Below are 24,223 nucleotides of genomic sequence, written 5' to 3'. Positions count from 1 at the left end.
CCTGGGGAGAGTCTTGTTATCTATATCCACTAAGACTTGGTGTATGTTACAGCAGATGTGAATCACCAGTTATGCCTTGGTAGATCACTGCATATTTTTGTTTACCGTACCTTTTTTTACTACAGATCAAAATTTCACATGTGTTACTACTGGGGTGGAAACAAAAAGGTCCTTATGATGAATTTAGATCCTGGCACTTGCCTATACTAAGACTGAAGTATGTCAAATTACTGTCTTTCCTATTTTGTTTTCTGTTGAATGAAGCCTGAGGGCCACAGATATACAGAACACTATTTGGTAGTGAATTCCATGTGGATGTACTAGGATACAAGTATCTCATGCTATCACATCATTCAGAGAACTGATCTGACTATTTGGTCTTGATTGTTTTGTCTACTTTGTTCCTAATTCTTCTCACCTACCAGACCTATGAGATTTTGCACAAGTGCTTTTTTCACATTCATTGAATTATTTCTTGATTTAATTATTTTGTGGGCTCTTTGCCTGGACTTGCAACAGATGAAGGAAAAGCAACATATTCAATTAAAAGATCACACAGAATGATTTTTAATAGTGGAATTCTGACCCTGGTCTCATTTGCAAGCATGGCTATAATGTTCACAAGGTAAAAAACTAGCTTTCTATCCATAGCTTTCTCTCCTCATTATTTGTTTCAGGCATCTGGTTTTAAGGTTGGTCTGAAACTTGATCTTACTCAAATTCTCTCAATGCATTTCAGCAACATATGTCATTAATGAAGAGAGCTGGGTAACCAGTCTCACCATTGTTTGTAATTCAGCCTATGACAGGCAGCAGGAAAGCTGAACAATTTCAGCCAGCCTCAATTAGGAAAACATGCCCAAGGCATTGGCTATAGCATAAACAGAGATATGTCAGGCTCCTCCCCAGAAGAAAACCAAAAGTGTACACTTGGCAAGGCTGATTTGCTTTTATTCTGAACAAGAAACCTGTTGAACAAAACCAGCTCCTTATTTTGACATTGGTATGGCTGACAGTGAGGATAAAGTATCATTCCCAATGAAGAGAAAGATAAACTGGAAAAGGATGATCTGTGGATTGCAAGTGCTGAAGTAACCTTTATAAAAATAATAACCCCTTAAATTAAAATGTACAGAATCACAAAAGCATATTTTTGTCTGAACGAAACATACTAAAAATACAAATACTAGTCTTTCATCAACAATTAGATGTTCCCTTATCACGTTTCAGATTGTAATGCTGTGAACTGGGAAGATCCTTCTGAAGGAAACTGCCATTCCACAACATGCCCTTACATGAAGAATAACGTCACAGAGACGATTCTGGAATTGAGCAACTTCTTCACTGCAAGAAGAATGCTTGCAAAAGCGGTAATACATTTAAAAAGTAATATTTATCATTTCTGTTGAATCTTCAGTCTGTGATATCAAAATGTTTAATAGGTATCTCCTACCTCACAACCCTCATGAGATATAGTTAATAATGACCTTGTAGATTGGAAGTCTGCAGCATCTGGAAGATTAAGTAAATTTCCCAAGATCACATACAAATTTCTTGTTATGACAGCAAGTGATTACCAGAGCCAAGATTATTCCCAAACCACCGTACTTCCCTTCTCTAATAGCACATTACCAGATACGTGGTTTGCAGGGTAAGGAAGAAGGAAAGACAGAGAAAGGAAATATGTGCAGGACTTTTCTATAAACTGAATTAATAAATTGAGCTCATCTTTCTATAATTCTCCCTGTCCACTAATGTCAAGCTACTTTACAAGAGCAAGTTTTTATGAATATGGTTATTTTACAGATGGGAAACTGAAATTAAAAGTGATTTGACAAAACTCGTACAACAGATAAATTTGCAGAGCTGGGAAAAGGAACAGAGTCTCCCAGCTCCCATGAGACAGGAATAACTTATAAATGAGCTGGCATTCACCCTGTTTCATTTGGCAGTGTAGAACAGGGCAGAGGGAATGGTGTTCTTTCCATCGGGAACGCTTTGATGATGCCACTTTAATAGAAGAATGGAAAGGAATGCTGGACTCCAGGCATTCCCTAAGGTATAAGAGCAACTGTTTGAACTCAGCAGTTGGATTAAGAAAGCTGGAAAAGAACAGCAATAGAAATAGTATCTCATCAATATCTTCTGAGGAAAATCAATTTGAAATGTTGATGGAGAAAGTGTAGGGTTGAGGAATAAATGCTGAAAAGCAGTGTCAGAAACACCGTGACAAAGGCTTGGAGAACTATGAAGACTGTGTGGAAAGAAAATCAAACTCGCTGAAATGTAAATGAGCACCTAATTTTTGCCTATAAGGACGAGCCTGTCTTTCTTCCTTTACATTGCTGGCCAAGCAATGAAGCTCTTGAATTTCCTCGTTACAAAGGCAGGTTTATTACAAAGTTACAAGTTTGCGAGCGTGGATCACTTCAAATGAGGTAGAATGAATTATCTGCCATTTTTGACTTCATAAACAGAGCTATGTGAGAAAACTAGAATTGAACTTGTGAAATAGCCAAAGAATCTGCTGCTTTATGGGGTTTTTATATGGAAACAGGATCCTAAATTGGATTGCAGCAGTTGTTCCAGTGACCAGGCTGGAGCAGCTCTGTGAAATTGTTCTATTTTCACTACACAGCCAGTAAAGATGTATTTTCCTCACATAGGCCTGAACAGAGATACCTCAATATGCCACATATTTGCTTCTTGATGGCGCTTACATTCAGAGGTACCGGATCACTAGCTAGCCTATGGAAATATGTTTTTCAGTAAAATATTATGATAACATTTCAGAGATATGCAGACTGGAGTGGTGTAAGAAAGTATCAATGTTGATATGATGAAATTATGAAGACTGTGAGATAAGTCCCTAGGACTGTAAGAAGAGATTTAAAGCTACATCTGTAGTTATCTACAGTTCTCCCAGATTTGGAATAACTGCTGATAATCTAGTTCTTATAAACTAGGTACAAAAAAAAGGCCTCATCTGATTTCATTAACATTAAAGGGAGTTTCACTGTGGGTGACATTAGGGACAGAATTGGGCCCGGGCTTACTTAAAATATAAACTCAACAAAATATTTTCATACAGAGTTCAATAACAAAGAGAATAAGTTAATGGGAAGAAAATTTAAGCAAAGAATATTAATATTTTAAGGGAAACCTAGGTATGTGTCAGGAGAAGGAAAACATTGAAAGGCGAAGAGAAAAAGAGGAAAGGCAGGATTCTGACCAGACAAGGAGGGAGTAGGTGGTCACATATTACTACTCTGTTAGAACATTCTCTGTTTAAAATAACTTTTGAGTTCCTGAATAATTAATTCACCTTCTGCTATTCCTGGTCTGCAAAATTTGTTGCTATCAAGAAACTGTTATGTGTGCATCTGGACTGTTTGCATTTTGTTTGTAAACTGCCTCCCAAAGCACAGCATCTATCACCTAATTCTTATGAAGATTAGTTTTTTGTATTTGGAGTGAGCTACTGTTCAAGGAACAGCTAATAAAACTATTCCAGAACTCTTGTAGTACAGTCGACATTGCTGTGGTAGCTCCTGGCATCCTTAGATCCTCTTTTTCTCATCGCTGTTCTTGCACTGTTGGTAGTTAAATTCTGATGCTTCTATGTGACCTTAGATAGCACCGTATTTTAATGACTTGTTGGTCCCAAGTAGAAACCAACCACAAAATCTGGGGTTCTTGTTGTAAAATATAAGATCAGGAACCGAGATTGTTGGTGTTTGGTTGTACTGGGTAACATTCTAGGTGCTAAACAATGTAGACATAAATGCCTTTGTTCTATAAATTATTTTGATAGCGATTATGCAAACTGAAAATGCTGGGAGCACTGGTTTTGACTGAAGGCCGTTTTGCTCCATATTTAGATTGACATAACAGAGAACAGAATTTAGTTCATAATAAGGGTGACTTCATTTCACCTTGTGGCATCCTGAGAGACATACAAGAAAAGATGCACTGAATGATGTTCAATAGCCTTAAGTTGACCAAGCAGTGGGGAAAATCTCAGAATTAAATAGGTGTTTTCCCATCACTTCATTTACATTTGGGCTAGTTCTGACAGGTATTCCAGTTAATTTCAGATGCTGTGTTGTGTCCTGAGCCATTTTCAATCACTACATTGTCTGGTGGAGAATACAGTGCAGTATGGGAGTATAGCTGGACAACTTCCAGTTCTGTATGTGAGTACCATGGATTTCACTTCAAGAACGAAGAAAGTTGTTATGAGGCCTGTCTACTCTATCTAGGCATTTAAATGAAGTATCTATGATCTTCATATTTAAGAAAAAAAACAACAACAACAACAATCTGCCTTGTTAATGTTTAAGACACTGGTTTGTTTAGAGAGAGATCATTACACTTTAATTGTCAAAGGAAACATAGACTTTGGCCTGCAAATCATTGTGTCAACCCCATTATTTTTCTTGGCATGTCAACTGCATGTTCTGTGTCCATGAATGAACTGTTATGACACTCAGTCAAAAATTAGTTTTCTGTATAAGTCAGAATTGTGAGCACTTCATGCCAGCGGTGTATATTCCATAATGTGTGTCCCAGTGATGTGTGTACTATACACCCGTAGCTTCTGAGCAGTCTAGATATACTGGTGCACTGTATGTCAAGTCAAATATGTTTACTCCATGGTGACAGAAAACTGTCTGTTACTGGGTCAAATTTGATCCAGATGTTTTCACCGCCATTGATTAAGATAACTCCAAAAGATTAGCAGTAGCTATGTTTTAGTAAATATGTTGCAGAGGAAACAGTTGACTTCTACTTAGGCTTACAATGACAACACTCTTTTTTTCTCAGATTGCCGCAGTCAGTTTCATATGTAAGATTAAAAAGTCATCGTCATAATTTTGCTCAGACTTCCTGTATGTGTATATGACTTCCAAACAAGCTTTACCTTTCTCACTGTAAGTCCTCTCTCCTTTTCTCTCTTCTCCTTCCTATATCTGTTTTCAAATCAGCATTTATTCATATGTCCACTCATCCTCTTACCTGTTTAGAAGTAGACTGTGTCGAAAATATTATCAGAATATGTAGACACTGGAAGTTGAAAGTGTGGGGAGCTAAGATTGTTTACATAGAGGAATAATGATGAAAATAATAGCATTTCACAAGGGAACTATTGCGCCTTTCCTCTACAAAGGTTAGCAAGGTTGTTCTTGAAGTAACCTTATGTAGAAAATGTACTTGTGCTGTGGCTCCAAAGTTACTGTGTCAAATTTGAAAGCCAAATTCTGACGTTTAAGTATGAAATGGAAAAGTGGTCCCGTTTGAAGTGTGAATCTCAGTGCATTCTAAACTGTGTTGTCACTGCAGAAACTTGCATAGCATTTATATAATGTACATTTCAGGTGCATACTTGGCACTGTGTTCCACTCAGTCTTGTCTGTATCACATTTGATCTAACCTCCATTTTTTTTGTTTTTCTTAACCATTGTATTGGATGTTGCACATTGCTAGTCTACTATCAATTCTTTTTGAAGTGATGGTAAGAAACTAAGGACTGAAATAATAAAAGGTAGGACATGTTTCATATAGATAACGTATCTATCAACGCATGCTCTTCTACTACCAGCTGATGTTAGATTATTCTTTGGTACAAACTGATTTTATTAAGGATTGCACAACCAACCTTGGCTTCAAAATCTCACAGCTGTTTTTCAGCCCTTCCCACAGGTACATATGCAAATGCACATACAAGATTTATTGTGTGGCGTCTGGAAAACCCTCAGCTTAACTCCCTATGTAGAATTGCTCCTAAACTTAGGAGGAATCTTGTAACTTCAAGAGTACATGTGAACTTTCAGAAGATTTTACTGGAGATATAACTTCTGCTTAGGGGAGTGTTCTCCAATTTTTCTATCAAGTGGCAGCACTTTTAAGTATAGAGGACACCTTAACAGAATTGGTTTTCTCATCTCAGGCTAGTTTGTATATCATGGTGACACAAAAACTGGACTTAAATTGCTGCTCATTATTAAAACAAACAAACAAACAACAAACTTAAGGTCAGATAAAACTTCTGTAAGATAATTAAATGCATATAGAAATCTGCTCATCAGCTCACCATCCGCTCCACCCCAGTGTATTTTTAGGAAATTTGAGGGCTTTTTTCTTAATTTCTTTTCTTTTCTGACAAAGAAATTGAATGAGCAAAAGAAAACTGTTGTGCCCAGGGGCATCCAAATTTTGCTGAGCAGAACAAAACTAGGAGCTCATTTAAATCTGTCCTGTTAGTCACATAGTGCATGGCTAGAGCTCATCATAGTTAAATACATCAGCATGCTGATGAAATGCTCTCATTTAAGTACCACTCATCACAGCACTTAATAGTCCATCAGAACAGCATAATATGAGTATAGGAATACAATAAATAATGAGATATGTCTGTATCCTGATTGGCCAGAAATGAATGTCTGCTACTCAGAGAATTTGCTTACAGTGCAATTATTGAGAAATAGCCAGGCGTTAATTGTGCAAATCAAGTTTTCCCAGCAGATCAGAGTACAAAGCAAAGAATGTAAATAAAAAATAAGGGTCAGCTTGGTGTGCTTTTCAGCAATCAGGTTAAAACAATTCTTTCAGTATAATTATACATAATGTTCTTTGGCTAGAACAATTTAATTAAGTGGACATACACCGTGAAAGAAAAAAATAAGCGTGTTATTTGATTGGAGCACTCTTATGGAAAGTGATAACATGATACCACTAGGAAACTTAACAAGACAATCTACATCCATGTTCTCAGAGAAGCAGAAGCTTGAACATCTGTTTCCCGCTATTGAATTCACGAAAGGGGCTTCTCTGTGCAGGGAATAAGAGAACAAATAACAGTTGGAGAAGGTTATCTCTGACATTTAACAAAATGTTGAAATGTCACAAAAATGAAATAAGGTGAGAATGAAATGACTGAAATGCAGGTGTGCTAAGAGTTATCTTGGCAAATGAAACACAGACATACAAGAACGAGCAAAAACCTCTACCCATCACTCTTATAAAAGTGTAATGTAAGAATGATTAATTTATGAACAGCATACTTTTTTCATGGTTCAAAAGAGACTGCAAGATGGCATTATATAACTTTGCAGAAATGTGTGGTACAGCAGAGTTTCCCAAGGTACAAAGCTGAAATTATGTTCCTGTAGCCAGAAGAGAAAAAAAGAATCCAGCATGTGACAATTAAAAAAGTGCTATTAAGTTTTAAAAAGTCCCTGAGACGGCTAGTCAAATTAAAGATGTGAAATTTTCCCTTCTCCCCCCCCCCTTTTTTTTTCCTCCACAATCAAGAGTCTTGGAAATGGAGTAATAGTAATAAAAGAGAAACGGACCCAAGCACCAACTCGCTGCCAAGGGCTGTAATACAATGTCTCAGCATTTCAAGGGTAAACCAGTGTGAACTGCGTTTGCCGCCCCTCTGAAAAAAAGTAAGTCTTAAACTTCCGTTCAGCCTGTGCGGAGTGCTGAAATCTAGGAAATCGGCTTCGGAGAGGAAAAAAAAAAAGAAAAGAAAAAAAAAAAAAAAAGGCCGGGTTTCCCAAAGCGAGCCCCGAGCGGAGCGGACAGAAGTATGAAGAGCGGCAGCGTGGCTGCTGCGGGTCTGCTCAGCTCGGCTCGGCTCAGCTCGGCTCAGCGTGGGGGGACGGCGGCGGCTGCCGGGGGCGGGGGGTCAGCGCCGCGGCGGCGGCCGGTGAGTGCGGCCCCAGGGGGGCGGAGGGAGCTCTGTCTGTCTGTCTGTCTGTCTGTCTATCTATCTATCTATCTATCTATCTATCTATCTATCTATCTATCTATCTATCTATCTATCTATCTATCGCATCTGCCCTGCCTGCCCCGGCGGCGGGGGGAGCCCTGCCTGCCCCAGCGGAGCTCGCTACCGGCCCCGCAGCTCGGACTCCTTTAAATTGAGAGGCGTTTCGTGCGTCTCGCCGGCTGCCTTCAAGTGTAAAGAGAAAGGGGCCGGGGAGCGGAGCGGGAAGGTGAGCTTTGCCCGGCGGCTCCTCGCTAAGGACTAGGTGCTTTTGTTTGATTTCCCCATGTCCAGGGGCGGCCGTGGGTGAGCCCGCCGGGGAAGCGGCAGCGCTCGGTAGCGGCACCACGGGACGGGGGCGGCTGCAGGCGCTGGGCAGCGGGGACTTCATTCTGGTTGTGAGTTTCTGTGTGTTTGGTTCGTGGTTTGTTTTTTGTTTCTCCCGCTCTCCGTGTGGAGTTTGGAAGCATCGCAGAGGCGGAATGAGGGCGTGCGTGGGTGTGCAGTGCGAATCCACGAGCGGTTCACCCGGGGCTTGCTGGCGGACCGCCCCGGGCATCCCGCGGAGGGGCCGGGGGGCCGCGGCGGGTTTGCTTGGTCCTGCCCCCGAGGGGCAGAGCTGGGAGCAGCTTCCAGCACTCATGGCAAAGCCATTAGCTCAGCCTTACTGCGGAGGGGCCCCGAGCAGGACAAACGCATCCCTGCGCAGCGCGGAGCCGGGCTCCGCGGCGGGTGAGAGCGGGGGCGGCGGCTGCGGGGCTCTCGGAGCGGTGCGGGCAAAACGCGGGGGAGGGGGATTCCCCTTGCGGGGCGCTGTGCACGTTTCCTGCCCGTCTTTCGGGTGGTTACTACTCGCTGTGCGCTCCCCACTCAACCCGCCCCAACCTCTGGCTTATTTTTCGTGCCGCTTCGCGTAGCCCCGGGTTGCTGGTGGTGCAGGAGGGGGAGCAGGGGACGGGTTTTGGAGGTTTAGAGCACTCATGGGAAATGCGAGCGGCTGCAGCGGAGGCTGCGGCAAGTTTGGGGTGGGAGGCGGCCAAGCGCTGCCGCAGGGCGGGTGGTTGTGCCGAGGCGCTCCCGTCCTGCCCCCTCTGCTGCCCCAAAGGGCAGGCGGGATGAGATACCTCTCATCCCCAAATCCATCCTTCCAGGTTCTTGCTTTTCTCTTCAGGCTCTAGATTCAAATCTCAAGAGGGCAGAGCTTGACTTGAAGAGAGCTCTGCTTTTTCAGTAGTGCTTTACTTGCAAGAAATTGAGGTCGCCGTTTGCCTTATCTAGGGTCGCTGTCAGCATCCTCCTCCTATGGTGTGTGTTAGCTGAGCCTGCGGGCTCTGTGTGCTCCTAGGGGAGAAGGGCTCTTGGGGTACAAGGCAGGATGCATGGCAGGCTCCCCAGTGCACTTCCAGCACACTTCTGACATGACTTTGAAATTCAAAATGAACAAAAAAAGAGTATTTTTCAGTTTCCATGTACATTAAATTATGAATGGCTTCTTCACTGTGGAGTAGATGCTGTGCCAAATGTAATGGTTTTATGATAGTTTTGTGATGTGGATTGTGATTTAATAGGAAATTAGCTGACATTCCTAAATTCATATCATATGGTACCATAGGCCATCTGCTCAGCATTATACTGTGCTACCCTGGTTGGAACCGCAACCAAACCAAACCTAGATGGAGCTGCTGAGGAAGAGTCAGTACTATCTTCAGGTCTCTAGCTCTTACTGACTCTAGGCTACTACTAACTTACTTGGTCATTTTTTTTTTATTTTACCCACAGTCTTATTTAAATTATCACACTTACTATCCCAAGTACCTCCTTGGCTCCACTTTACACCTCTCAGTTAAGCTTCACGCTAATTTCAGGGCAGGATTTGGAAATCGAACTCAATACCTAAAAGCAAAGCTGATGGTTGGGAGTCAGCTTGTAATACTGTCCATATAATGTGCTTGCAGCAAGAGACACACTTATACTCCTTGTAAGATGTGATATGTCAGTTTAAATATGTATTTCCTTTTCTAGCTGGTGGAGGTTGAAACTTCTTTTGTACGAATTTTTAATGGCTATTTTGCTTAGACAAGCACAAAAACCATACAGTAGGAGCCAGGCAAAGAGAAGTCCACTTCAAAGTTTTTGGACCATGTTAGGAATTGGGCTCAGTTTCCAGAAATTATAATTTTATGAGCAAATAGATATTGAACATTCCTAAAGTTTTGATTTGATTGATGTGAGAAGGACCTTTTGCTTTCCTTTTGGTAGGGGAGACGTTATCAAGGCAACGAAATTGCTTCTGCTAGGCATAGTCCTGAAAATGTGTGGGCTTCCAATGATTAGCTCAGTTTTTTACATGTGGTTAACTTCATTTAGGTCTGGCCTCAGACCAAGGGCTTTACAGGTCTAAAGTGTCCGTAAGCTTTTGTGCCAGGTTCTCTATCCTCTGCTCAAAGTATTGCACACATTCATAACAAGTATATTCATAATGTAAAGGACAAAGGTTTCTTGTGATTAAAGTTTAGTTTATCAGTGGAGATCACATTTTGATGTAAGCCCTTAAAAATTCAAATTGATTAATGAGTTTCAGATGGTGATTCCCCTCCAGTGCCCCTTCCCCTGCTCCTAACATGTACAGAATGCTCCAACTTAATCTGGGAAAGCTCCAGAAACCTTGGGCTAAATTGGTTGTGGTATAGTTTATACGGATAATAAAATAACTAGAAAAATTGAATTTCCTTACAAAATATGCTTGCTGCATTTGTGAACTTATGTTTTATCTGCCTGTTTATGGTAATGCAGAACCTAAGATTACAGATATCTATTTCAGATGATGCAGGTGAGAATGATCTGTTTCTTAGAGAAGGGAAGGCTCTGTAATAGCTCTTAAAGAGGAGTTATGAGATAGATGTAGTAGCAGAATCACTTAAAAAATGATTGTGTTTGTTTTTTCCTATGTGAAAGGGCAAAAGGACAGTGATTACTGTTCTGTAGTAAACTGGAAATTACAGGTGGCAAAGGCTGCCTGAGTAACGTCTCTCAGTGAGTGGTAGGTCTATATTTTTTCCTACTGCTTTTTTTTTTGGTCCATTTTAAGGATTTAAAGTGGAGGAGCTTTCACAGTTTTGCCTGGGGAAATTATTCCACTTTCTTGCAGATCTCACCACAGGGGACAGTTTCCTGACAGTAAAAACATAAATTACAGAAGTTGTTAGTTACATCTGTGGCTCTCAATGAAGACATTAACATATATTCCCCCCCCCTCCCCCCTTGCTGCATATATGTGTATGTATACATAGATGTATCTATATGGGTGAGGAAGTGGAAAAACAAGAGCAGCCTTTAGTCTATAAGCTAACCATACACTCTCCAAATCTGAAAACTATGCCAACACTGAGGCAGGAAAACTGAAATCAGTTTTGGAAATGTGAATGTATTTATGCTTGGACATGCTATGTGTGTGAAACTGGCACTTGCTTATGTGAAAGTGGTGATTTGACGTATGGGTCCCAAATTGTGGGCAGCCTCATTTCTGCTTGCACAAATGTGCATTTTGTTGCTGCAACTTAATCTGTTTATGAACACTGAATCTTTTATTTAAGCCTCTTTTACACCCAACTCACAGTTGCAGTAAGTGAATGCTTCACTCAGCCCACTTAAACTCCAGTAAAATTTCAAACTGTTCTTTTCCATCTGCTTGAGGTGATTAGAACTAGCTGGGAGATCCAGCAGAGACCCTTGCCAGATACTCATGAGCTCTGTTCTGGCTTTTGATCCTCTGTCTCCTCTCTTTCCAGGATGGCTGCTTTCCAATAGCATTACCTTCTCTCTGAGACAGCAGGAGATTGTCTGCAGTTACAGCCGATACCCCTCTGTCAAAGCCAATGTGCAGTCTAGTGCTCAAGTTCCAGTTCCTTCAGAGAAAGCTCTTGCTGCTCTTGTCTAAGCTGCTGTCTGCTCTCTCTCTGCTGTCGAGAGTAAAGCTGTTGCACAGTTGCGTGCAGGATGTTTTGTGTCTTGTACAACTGCTAGCTAATGTGCTTCCTCAGTCGCATTACAACAGACTTCATTTCACAAGTTTAAAGTCTGTGTGTTTAATTCTATGATGATTTTATGACAGAGAGTCTATGAACCCAGTGTCCAAGGCAGAGTTATGTCATCTTCTGTTCCAGTTGTTCCAGCTGTGTGGAGCAGCTAGGCCACTGAATTGGCACATGTGCAGATCTTCAGCCCTGGATGACTCTGTTTTGGCTGCCAACTGAGCAGGGTCAGTCAAATATTATTAGTTAATTACTAATAGCTTTCCTGCTAGGTGATAGTAGTGGGGTGGGCCAAAACAGATGCGTCTTGCCTTGATGTCACAGTCAAGCTGGTGTGGTACAAAGGGAACATCATATAGGGGACACCTTTGCATCAGAGATTATTCAGTTGATCTCTAAATACAGTTCTGTGTTTGCTTTGTAGTTTTTTTCTCTCCATAGACACTTTTAATTTTTTTTTTTTAAATTCCTTTCTAAGTGAATACAAATACCAAGATAAAATACTTGTTTTGCTGGATACTTATTTCCATGCTAATTCTTAAGCCAAGTCATAAAGAACAAGTGACTCAGCAACACTTCTTCATCTCTGACCTGGAAGGATTATATCTAGATTCAAGTCAAAAGGAGTAGTTGAAACCTCCTTTTTTTTTGAGAACTAATGCACATGTTGTAATTAGGAATAAAGCTGCAGCGACAAAGAAGCTGGTGTAATGCAGAGAGGACTGCATAGCCAGCAGCTGCTCTATCTGAGCCATTATACTTATGTGCTGGGTAATTTGGAATGAAAACTTACTGGTTTGTATGATTAGTTCACAAGGTTGAGCACGTGTATTTTCTGCGTATGTATATCTATGCATGCATGCACACATTTTTACTGTATAGAATACATGTTTTCCTTCTGAATATACTTGATTTTGGTTGAAGAGTACTATTAATCTCAATTTTACAGGTCAGGAAAGTGGTTGGAATAGGAAATAGAATGGAATCCAGGGATCTGCAACTTTGAGTGCCTAATTGTGCAGCCAGTTTTACTTTCTGGATAAAACAGTCTTTCCCTCTTCTGTGTTTTGAATACAGAGAGTATCATTCTTAAACCCTTTTGTTCTGCCAGTTAACTCCAACAAAAGCCAGTGGAGTTACAGAAGATTACTTGTTTGATTCTCACTGCTTTCACCTGATGATCACTGACAACAATCACCAGATAGTGTAAGTTACACTGCTGGCAAAACACAAATAGTGAGCTACAATAGGCAGGAAACTAAATGTACTACTGTAAAGCAAAATAAAACCTTCACTGTTTGGTAGGGAGAAGTATAACCTTTCAGTGTGTTGAATCTATTACATGTCATTGGGTGTACTGTAAACTACCCCACACTGAATTCTTCAGCTAGACAATAAGTCTAAGAATTTGAGATGTCATCCTCTTATTGAGAGAGGTGGAAAAAAAGGCTGTGCTGCATAAATATGACCTGTAACAAAACAGAATGAAAAGTAGTTAAAGACCTTTCCTTGTCTGCCTTCAAAATAGCAGGGGGAAGAAGTTGCTTTTTGAGGAACAAAGCATTTAGAGGTAAGTTTTGAAAATGCTTCTGCATATCTCATGTCAGCCTCAACCGTTTACAGAGAAGTGTAACATTCTATTAAATATTTCACATGTTTGTGTTCCCTAGTTTTAAAAACCTGTATATCATGATTTGATGTTGCTATTAGAAAGTGGTGAGATTAGGAAGATTTTTGGGCTACTTTGTTCATACCTTATGTCTGGCAAAATGAAAAGATGAAGCGGTTGTTGGAGCCAAAGAAGCTTGTCTCAGCTGGGGTGATGGATCCTTGAATGCTACTGTCTACCTCTGTGACAAGTTACCCCATTTCTCTGACCAAATTCTTCACTGCTAAATTGTTAATAAACTTTTCTCCAGCTCACCAGAAAATAAATACATTAAGATATTTTAAGGAGGTGAGTTGGTGGTATGTGAGCGAAGAATCAAAAGCCTGGCTTTAACTACAAGTAGAATCCTCAAAGGGGTCTTGAAGGAACTCTGGACCCAACTGCTGTCACCTTCACCTGACTTAGTTCAGCTTCTTCACAGATCCCAGCTAGTATGGGATGAAGTTTTAATAATTAATGTATGGACTATTACAATTGTTGAATTAAATGAACACTTTGAAGTAAATGAACACTGCAATGGAGCTTAGGTACTTCAGCACTGAAGTATCGTGGAGGCTTGAGTTCAACTCCAAGTTCAGTAGCGATCAGTGTTTGCATAAAGAATAATTAGGAGCCTCATAGCTTCTGATGCTTGTAGTTTGATAACTGACCCACAGTATCACTCATGGAATTTGTGGTGGGAGCTACAGGTAATAGATTGTGATCTGCTCCTTGAAGGCTGTTTTCTGTGTTGTTGTTGTTGTTTTGTTATTATTTTTATTTTTAAAAAATCCAAGGTAGGAATTTTGTTGCTTTGGCTCTAACAAGAAAGTATTTTACTGAAGTGTAGGGCAGGTTTTCAGAAAAATGGAGGGGAAGGGGAAAATTAATTCCTTTTAGAAATGAAGTTAAAGAAAGAGAGAAGGTAAGGTTGGATTGCACTTGATTCAACTGTGATTATTCTCAGTGGAGACTCTTCATCAGTAATAAATGTCTCATTCTGCAGTCCTCACTTTGCATGCCTGCTTCACAAACTAACCCGTACATTTTTGTTAATTCAGGGCTACTATTTCAAGCAGACCTAGTTCCAATATAGAGATGCCTTAATCATTTTCAGTTTCTAGAGATTTTGTCACAGGTCTTTCTGCCTTTCCTCATCTTTCCCAGTTTGCTGTTCTGAGAACCTGTGTCCTATTAAAACTACCTTAAACTTAGAATACTCCTCTTGTTTCTGGTGCTTCTCTCTTGTTACTACCAAACTCATGCATCCTCCAAAATCCAAGCTCTTTATTCTCCATTCCTGCAGTGAGTCTCAAAATTTCATCAAGACCTTCACACAGCCTGGTTACTGAGTTTTATGAAACAAAAGAGGTAGGTCAGTGTGAAATATATTTAAAGACAGCCCTGGATTTTAGAGCCAAACTGAAGTAATATCTCAAATCCCTGAATTCTCTGCTCTGTGACTGCACAGAGATCAGCTTGAGCCATAAACAGGCTGCAGGACTTGTTTCACAGACTGACGGGGAGACCCAAACTGCCTCCATGTAGCTGCTCCAGAAGCCTTCCCTCTTTTCTTTAGTCTCAAAGAAACCCAACATTCAGATCTTAGAATTACTTCAGCCCCACCAGTAGCAGGAGCCTGTATTGTATCTGGTGTATTATAATGTTGGTTATTAAGTAGCTCCAAGTTTCATAGGGCACTTCATATGCATGGTCTTGGAAATGAAAGGGTAGGTGGACATTTCCTGAGATGAAAGAAAAGGATGTTATCTCCGTAGTTTTCCTGTTAACGCAGCCGAGCTCGGTTGGTGTGCCACATATTATGCCCCTAGCACGGCAGACTCCGCTTAGGGTCCCAGGATGAATATTGCTGTGCTCTCAACAAGAACTTAAGCATATGTTTTTGCAAACAAGGCGTTTAGTTACCCAGGGTATGGTTAAAAAATGTTGGATTATTTTAATGTAAGCATTAAAATATCCAGAAAAGCATTTCATATGTTTGGAAATGTCGCTTACATCACAGTTTTATGGAAAGGCAATTACTTTTTACATTCAGTAAACATTTTCCTTTTTTTTTGGGCAAAGGAATTGTTTTTAGTATTCTTGTTATTCTGGGCCACAATGGAATAGTATAACAAATTATTCTTTTGGCTGGTTGTTTTAAAGGTCACTATTACCTCTCACCTGACTTCAGAGGTATGCCAAGGACAGAAATAAGTGGTGTTTGCAGTGTATCAAAGGCTGAAACCAGCTGACACGTGTACCCATTGTTGACATGGATCAGCCAGTTGACAATATGCAAAGACCTGTTCCTTATGGACCTCACACCCCCAGTTATTGTCTAGTGCCACCTATTTAAGACCTGATGACTTGCTGGTTGGTGGGACTGGGCTTTCAGCAGGCTACAGCCTACCAGGCAAGAAAACAGCTCATTGCTACGAGCTTCAGGGTCCAGATCTGATTTTCTTTTCAGAGAGAAAAATAACTTCATTTCCTTCGCACACTTATGCCACAGGTTGAGGAATTAGTCCTTCAAGAGCAAAGATACAGGTCCAGGGGGCCTAACGTCTCTGGCTGCTGCAAGAGTCAGCACGCATAACTAATATTTAACACAGGACATATTGTCTTATCTGAAACTAAAGTTTTGCTAAGTTGTCACTTAAGCAGAGGAGTATTTGTATAGAAGGTGGAAATGGGAAGTGTGGGTGACCAGCACTAGTTGTTGTGCTGCTTTCTGAAAAAATAATGCTATTCAATAAATATATCTACTGTGTTTTGTTTTGTTTTTAATTATTCTAAAGCTTTGGAATAGACTGTTTCAGTTTGGGAACTGCAGTTGTTAATTGTTAATAAGTTTGCTGTAGTGGTGTAACTCAGTTGTTCCCGTGTTTTTCTTGGGCCTGATCCAAAAATCTCTGAAGCTTTCAGTTTATTTTGAATGGAGATTGGATCAGACACTGTAGTAAGTTTTTAGCTTTGTGTAAAATGTTTATTTTGATTTGATCTTAATCATTCCTTGCAGAATATTTGGTTATGTGTTGGCAACGTGTAGCTTGGTGAGTACAAATGAAATTGACGTTTATCTGTATGATTTAATCCCTTGCAATATGATCCATTAACAAAACAAAGCTTCAATCATCAGTGTTGAATTCATGTGTTAGATCCACATCTGTTTGTCTGACATCTGGTTTCTTAGAATCATAGTTGCTGTCGTTATCTTCCACAATTCTAGAAAGAGAACCTGATAACTTTATTTGGTATAATGAAGTAATGAAGTACTGTTTTTTTTCTTTTTTTTTTTTTTTTTTAAATATTTTTAATAATAAAACAGGTACAGCAAGTGGATAAGCAATGTGCACTGCCCTGAGCCCGAAGGCACGTGGGCCTGGCCTCTCTGATATGCACCAGTACAGCCAGTGGCTTGCGAGTAGACATGAGGCCAACCTGTTGCCGATGAAAGAGGATTTGGCCCTGTGGCTCACGAACCTACTGGGTAAGATACAAAAGGATTAAATGAAGATACTGGGTGGTAAGAGAACCCTGTGTGCTATTATATCGGACCTCAGTCCTTCACACTCTTTTGCATTTCACAAATACAGGTAGTTATGATGAGATTGCTACCTCTGCATAGGGCAACTGTAAATGAGGGTAGAAAAACTAATTAATAGTTTGCTTCCACAATGTGTCTATGAGTAGCATAATTGAACTTCATTATTAATTTCATTTATTTGCTCAAATTTCCTTTCAAATGTTCTTTTGCATGTGTTTTCTGTATTAATACCGTTAAGCTGAATGGTGCTAATTATTGCCATCAAGTACATCTTCCATTTTTATTGTTAGGCCTCCTAAAGAGTATGGGTGTATTGACTGTCTTGAAGGGAAGGAGCCATTAAATAATTGTCTGCTGACCAAGCAGTGCAGTGATTGATGGTTGTCACCCAAGGCAATGTATTAACAGACCTGGGGAAGCTGATGCATAGAGGGGTCTGATCAGTGGCCCCAGCTGGGACCTGCGGATCTGCTGGTTGCAGCCGCACGTCTTGGTGTGTGAAGCCAAAACATGTTGGTGATGAAAGAGGATGCAAACCAAAAGACAAGGAAAAAATTCAAACAGGTACACATGAAGAAGAGCAAATGAGAGTATGTCCCTGGTAGGAAAGAGAGAGAGATTTTTTTGGGATTTATGACTCATTCAGGAAGGTGGAATTTAGATACTATGAGCCAGGAAATAGTATGTTGTTTGCTGAGAGCATTCAGAGGAAAATGGCTTTTGTATGATCTCTGTATTTCAAAAGGATTCTACCAAAGAAATCCATGGCTTAGAAAATACTTCATTCTAAGGGAAACATGCCAGTGTATCCTGTCATTAAACAAAGAGGAGAAAATATTTTAGAGGAGGCGATGTTTACATGAAACTTGTGCTGATATTGTTTTGGAGGAAAATCGGGATGACAATTTAAAAATTCGTTGTGTGTGGGGAGGGTTATTTATTAATTTTTATTTTTTCCTGAAATTCTGCTCTGGGGAGACATAGGCAGTATCTTGCCTTGGCCAATGCTGTAGCTGAACCTTCTCTGTGATATCCTACAATAATAAAGTGTATCTGATGCTTCTCATCTGCATGTTCTACATTGCTCTATTGCCCCATTTTTGAAGAGGAAGGGAAGTATTGCTGTGTTACGAGAGCTGTAGTTGATAGAATGCAAGGACATGATATTTTGCAGGTAGGTGATACCCATTTTAGAGTTGGAATAGTTATGAATCCACAACTGCAAGAGTGCCACTCGCTTTAGATTACATCTTTGTGTGGTACTTCCATTTAAATTAATCAGTTTTGAATATAAAACTGTCTAGACAATACCAGAACAAAATCCAGAAATCCTGACTCTTCATTCCAATTATCACAAGACAGCAGTCCAAAAGAGTGTTTTTTGAATCAGAAGCAGCTTGTTCCATGAAGGATTTAATATATTGTTTGAATGTTTTAAACAATGAAGTTTTAGTGAGCCACTCTAAAACAAATAGAAGCTTGTTTGCAGTTCATAACAGAGTTCTAACAGTGACAAGTTTAGGAATGAGGTCACTTTTTTAGCAGGAAAGTAGCAACCAGCAGGAGATTCTGAAATGCCAACTATAATTAATAATCTGATTTATTTTTTTTTAGGCACACCAAATTCTGCACTGCAGAATTAAATGAGCACAACCTTCTTTTCATTAAGCAGCATACACAGTTCATTTGTTTAATGCATTCCCTCACACTGTCTCACACCAAGCTCTTTTTTTCTCAGAGTTGGTTCTGAAAAACTGAAATGATAGTGATTTGTTAAACTGCTTTGAATTCCTGTAGAGACATTGTTATTCAAATTAATAATTCAATTAAGTTAAAATTCACATTCAAAATAAATAAAGTGTAACTGAATTAAAGTAATTAGTATTCAAATAAATATATTAACTCAGAATTCAAATTTGGTTTAATTACTGCATAATTAGGTTCACTTTAATGAAAGCAGGGGCATGCGAGTGTGTCGCTGCAAGATAAAATAGGTATGAATTTATAGCATGCTATTACCTTATTGTAAAAACCTGACTGTGCTCTCACTTTTCAGCATCTAAACCGATAAAAGGATATGCAAGCCTGTTAGTTTGTTTGTTTTGTTGTGTGGTGTTGGTTGTTTTTTTTTCTTTCCTCTATAGGAGCAGTAATGTACTTTGCATTAATGGTCAATAGATTTTTCACATGCATGCCTGTGCAGATAACAGAGCAGATAATACTCTATATATCTGCACCCTAGCTTGCTCTGTGCTATAACTTGTGTGGCCTCATTCTAAGTGTCTTTTTGCCAGTTTCAATGCAATAGGATTATTTGAGTTATAAAAAGATTATTATGCTTTTCAATTAATTTGAGCCATGTTGGTTCGTGTTTTCTTTCATATATATTCATTCATTTGGACTATGAATCAACAAGAGCACATAATCTTTTTAAATAAATGTAGATTTAAAAAAAAATAATATAAAATATTTTAGACAAGAATAGGGCTGAACATCTTTCACATAGTTTGGTCAACAGATGGTGGGTTTGGAAATTTTTGTGTCCTACACAGTGTAACTATGAGTTAAAATAGTGACAGTTTTGCGGTAGCAAAGCCTGGTGTGGACATTACAAACTGGAAAACATTAGAGCGATATCACACTCTACAATAAGAACAAAGGGTTTTGAGATTAAGTGGAAATCAGGCATAGCTGGGTTTGGCCTTACCTGAGTGACAGACTGGAAGACTAAGACACACGGTGCAGCTGGAAAATAACACTAAGAATTTTTAATCCCGAGACTTTGCACATTTTATTCTAATTTAGTATGGACTTTTGTTTTTGCTGATTATTTTTGGAACCATGTCAGAGAAACTCAGAGCTTCTGAGAGAACAGTTTGTCATTACAGCTCCATTGCTAAATAGATTTTAGCTGCCTGTATTCTGGGGGCTGGAAAAAGGACATTGCAGATGAAATCAATGTGTCAGATGGGAATGACGCATACAATATTGTATTCTGTGCTGTATTATAGCATTCTCAAATTGGGACATAAGCATTGCTGGGGTTGGGGTTTCTATGCTGAAGAAGGCTGGAGCTATGGATGATGTGCCTGTTGTCCCTCATCCTATTGTTGGGCACCACTGAAAAGAGCCTGGTCCATCCTCTTGACACCCACCCTTGAGATATTTATAAACATTGATGAGATGCCCTCTCAGCTTCTCTTCTCCAGGCCATACTAATCTTCAAGGAGAGGCCAAATGGCAATTTGAAAGCAAAGAGGTTTTGCTTGTCTGCTGTCCTCTCCAGTACTGTCTTATTTTCTCTAACGTGTCTGCAGAGGGGACAAGGCTGACATGACGAGAGGGCCTCATCTCCAGCCTGGAGTTTAAGAAGAATACAAAGGGATCTGTTTCCCCTTTGGCTATTGTGTAGCCTTCTAATCTTTTTTGCCATTCCTGGAGCCCATTTATCAGCAGAGGAGAGTTAGGATATTTTAGCTTTTTTCATCCCACTTCATTTAGTATGTGGGACCACAGAATATATCCGTAAGATGTGCCCCGGGCACATGCCTGGGCTCCAAGGTTACAACACTGAGGCCTCTTCTAAGAGAGCTTTCTGGGCTTCAGAAGCTCACAGAGGAGGAGCTGGAGAATGCAGGATGCTGAGGAACTGGACATGTGAATGTCGAATGTTGCATGAGGCATTAGAAGCTGCTCGGGTGCAGAAATGAAGTAGGTTTGGAGAAAAGGAACAGAGAGATGAGGATGTTAGGAGAGGCCTTGGGTTGAAGACCTGGCTTGGAATTTAAAGGTGTATTGAAGGAGGCATAAAGTTGGGGGGCTTAAGGGTGGGAAGTCTTCTGCAAGCAAACTGTCTTTCCTAGATTTCAAATGAAAGCAAAGCTTGATTTAGCTGCATGATCTTGCTCATCTTGCTGTCTATAAGGGTTCTATAGCTGTACCTTTATTTTCAACATCCGTATGTTCAGCTCAAGCTAGCGGGAAATGCAGGTTTTAAATATCTGAATATCAAGACATTTGTGATACTTCTAGTGATTCTGCTGGCACTGATGTAGTTTTTTATTTATTTGAGGGGCTTTATAATTTTCTTTAGTATCAACATGCCTTTGGGGTTGTTTATGTGTCCTTTTGCAAGTAAGTGATAATGTCTCAATGTTATCAAAACTATTTTCTTGCTTCTAGGATACAGAGTAGCCTTGTTAGAAAAGAACCAGTTTTGCATGAGTGTAAATCATTGGCCTCTTTTAAAATTGCAATTATTATTTTTATTTCTATTGGGTTTTGTTATCTTGGATTTAAATGCCACCCGATTTGAGAGGGTCAGGAAGAGTTGTTCCCACTGGTACCTCAGTATTGTAGAAGCTCATTCTTCTGCTGTTGCGTTTGAGATTTGCTCAAGTGAAATATTTCTACTTGTAAACTGGTAGTTTTGTGTTAGCGCTGAAGTGTACAATTAAGGTAGTTGATCATCTAGTTCTGCGGCTGGAGTTGGTGTCTTAATCTGTTGTCGTTTAAGAGTGGAACAACTCAGTGCAAAAATAGAGGAGCCAACTTGATTTTGGTACTTGTTTTCATCTTTGAGTTCCCTCCACCTTCTTCTGAAGGCTCTGTCCTTCTGAGATGCCCCACAGGGAATGCTTTATCTTTGACCTTTCGGCCACACACCCTGGGTTTGGGCTCTTTTTAGTTATTTCTTTATAGACCTCCCAGTCTGGTTATGTGAGGACCCTGGCACTGGGTGGCCTTAGAGAAAACTGCCCACAGTTCCGGGTGGTGGGTTTTCAAGTATAAAAATTTGTCTTTTTAAGGGGCATCTGGTGATTGCGGTAAAAGAGGGTAAGTAATGCTCAGAGATTTGAGAAAGCCTTCATATTCCTGGTTATTTTTTCATACTCTTAGTGTTGTTTTTTTTATTATACTTAATGTTATTACCATTCTATAAAAACATTGCAACTGCTTTCTTGTAATTATAGGGGGAGTTATACATTTTTAATGGAGCTTAATGTTTTTTCCATACAAATATACAGAGCTTTTTTTTTTTTTCCTCAGGCTATGAACATTACTCTCATTTGAATCAATACATTTCAACTGTTAAATATGTCAGAGTGTCTGTTTTAGCAAAGAAATGCCACCTTTTGGAGCCATAAAATACAGCGAATTGAAAGCTGACACCTAATATATTTTTCATTGGATACAGATGTTCAATGCAAAACTCATTCTTTCAGCTTTCATAAAAGGGAACAGAACTTAAATACTCTGGCTTAGCGTACAATATGCAGTGACCAAACTGCTAATGCAATTCAGCATTTAAAATAATATAAACATATTGTTAAGTAGCAGAAGAAGATAGAAGACTTTTTCCATGTCTGTTTAAAGAGAAAATGCCTCTAAATAGGGTTGTTTTTTGTTTGTTTGTTTGAAAATATTAAGTCTATAAATCATAAGGCAGAACAGATACATAGAAGGTGATATTTTTCTTTTGCCCCTGTGAAAAATTTTGCTTTCCAAAGCAGAATAAAAATCATAAGTAAGTTAAAAATATTTGAAATAAATTTTTAGAAGAAAATGAGTCTATTATAAAATGCAATACTCTATTAAAAATAAAGCAGTTCCTATAACATAGTAATTTTTCCAGTTTAGATTTCTAATGGCTTTATACCTTTTGCCAAGAATGCTGATGGGGCAGATAGGAAAATATGTAGGCCAGGATGGCAAAGAAGGCTTCTGAGGTGCTGAGATGCTCAGTTTTTGTGTCTGTGGGCTACGATGGCTTCAGTCCTGGCTTCTGAGCTGGAGGTGCTGCTATAATATCGTCAATGATGCACAAGCTACCAGTGAATGTCTGCAGTGCTGCTGCTGCTCTTCTGCCCAGGGAAGTCAGTTGTGTACACAGGAGCTCTAAAGGGGGAGAGAATTAAGGGGAAAAAAGAGAGAAAAAAGGGGAAAAAGCTTCACATTAAACAGATATTTCTAAAGTAGTAATATGCTAGAAAAACAACAGGTTTAACTTCAACCAAAAACATAAGTCTGTTGTATTTGAAGATGATTTGCTGCAAAGATCTTTAACTTATTCCTTGATTTTAATTGACCAAATTGAAAAGACTCATATTTCTTTGTCCGAAGGATGCTGAAGTATCCAACAGTTTTCAGGCAAGGGCCTGGAGAAGTCAACTTTCCTTTAGCATTTTTGTAAATCAGTGCTTTCTAATACTTCTATCCTCAGTGTTAGAAGGGATATTGACTATCAGATTACAATGTACCAGCAATATCTTGCAGAAGTACAATATTAATATTTTATTATCTACTTCATTTTTGTTTCTTTTGAGTGTCAGTTTTCCCCTCTCTTCTGAATGAAAAGGTATAAAAATCTTTACTTCTCTTTTGTAAATTTACTTTTCCTAGGTTTATTAAAAAAAATGTTGTGAGCCTGTTCTAAGCAGATTAAGGTTTTCAGTTTCCAGGCATCTCATGGAAAATAAATTTTCCCAAACTAACGAGAGGGGGAAAGAAAAAGAAACACTCAAAAAAACCCCAAACTAACCAAACTCTGGGTTTAGTCAGGCAGCTGTTTGCCAGTCAAATAAATGTGGCAAAAAAAAGCTTCCACCTACTGTCTGTTTTGCAAACAAGCCAGTTTTGAGTAGCAGGAGTGGGTCTGGATGGGATGAAGAACCACTCTCACTTCAGCGTTTTTTATTATTATTATTATTTTATTGGCAGGGTAGACTATTGTTACTGATGATTGCTGTGTAACAGCCTATGAAAAATCAGTTTTCAAAGGACAAATGTAAATATCACCAAAAATAAATAAATCCTGTCTTAATAGGAAGACTAAGAATTAGTCCTTGATGTTCTCTTAATATTGGTGGAAGCTAAGAGGGTTGAAAAATACAGCAGCTGGTCAAAAAAGTGTCCAAAGGGAAGGCAAATTTTCCCACAGAAATGTGAAAATGGAAAACCTTCACTAAAAAATAGGAATATTTATGCCTGGAAGTGATGTTAAGATCCTGAAAGTTTAGCCCAGTGTGGTGAATTATTGTCTTCTCCTCCGGTCTGTCCAGCCTGGTCAGAAGGCCCATCTCCTCCCATGGTAGCTGAAGTACAGCATCATCTAGCATGATAATAATTGATATATTTTGAAAACTGAGTATTTTGGCTTAGTTCTTTGGGTGAAAATTTTAATCCATGTGGCGAGTAGATACATAACATGAAATTGTGCT

General features: G+C 39.5%; 1 protein-coding gene across 2 annotated transcripts in view; it reads left to right on the top strand.

Annotated features, from left to right (window-relative positions):
* Positions 1-7,556: 7,556 nt before the first annotated feature.
* GAS2 (growth arrest specific 2) overlaps positions 7,557-24,223 on the top strand; it is an 86,791-nt gene continuing 70,124 nt past the window's right edge. Inside the window, exons 1-2 of one of the 2 annotated variants that reach the window (XM_082058123.1) lie at positions 7,557-7,714; positions 16,785-16,946. In XM_082058123.1, the coding sequence (XP_081914249.1) occupies positions 16,805-16,946 (142 nt within the window). In that variant the 5' untranslated portion in view covers positions 7,557-7,714; positions 16,785-16,804. Of the gene's footprint in view, positions 7,715-8,419; positions 8,507-16,784; positions 16,947-24,223 lie in introns of those variants that run through there. The other variant, XM_082058124.1, reaches the window with a different exon arrangement.

This window comes from Streptopelia decaocto, assembly GCF_964273445.1.
Source record: "Streptopelia decaocto genome assembly, chromosome: 7".
NCBI classification, from domain to species: domain Eukaryota; kingdom Metazoa; phylum Chordata; class Aves; order Columbiformes; family Columbidae; genus Streptopelia; species Streptopelia decaocto.
This window is presented reverse-complemented; position numbering and strand designations above follow the sequence as displayed.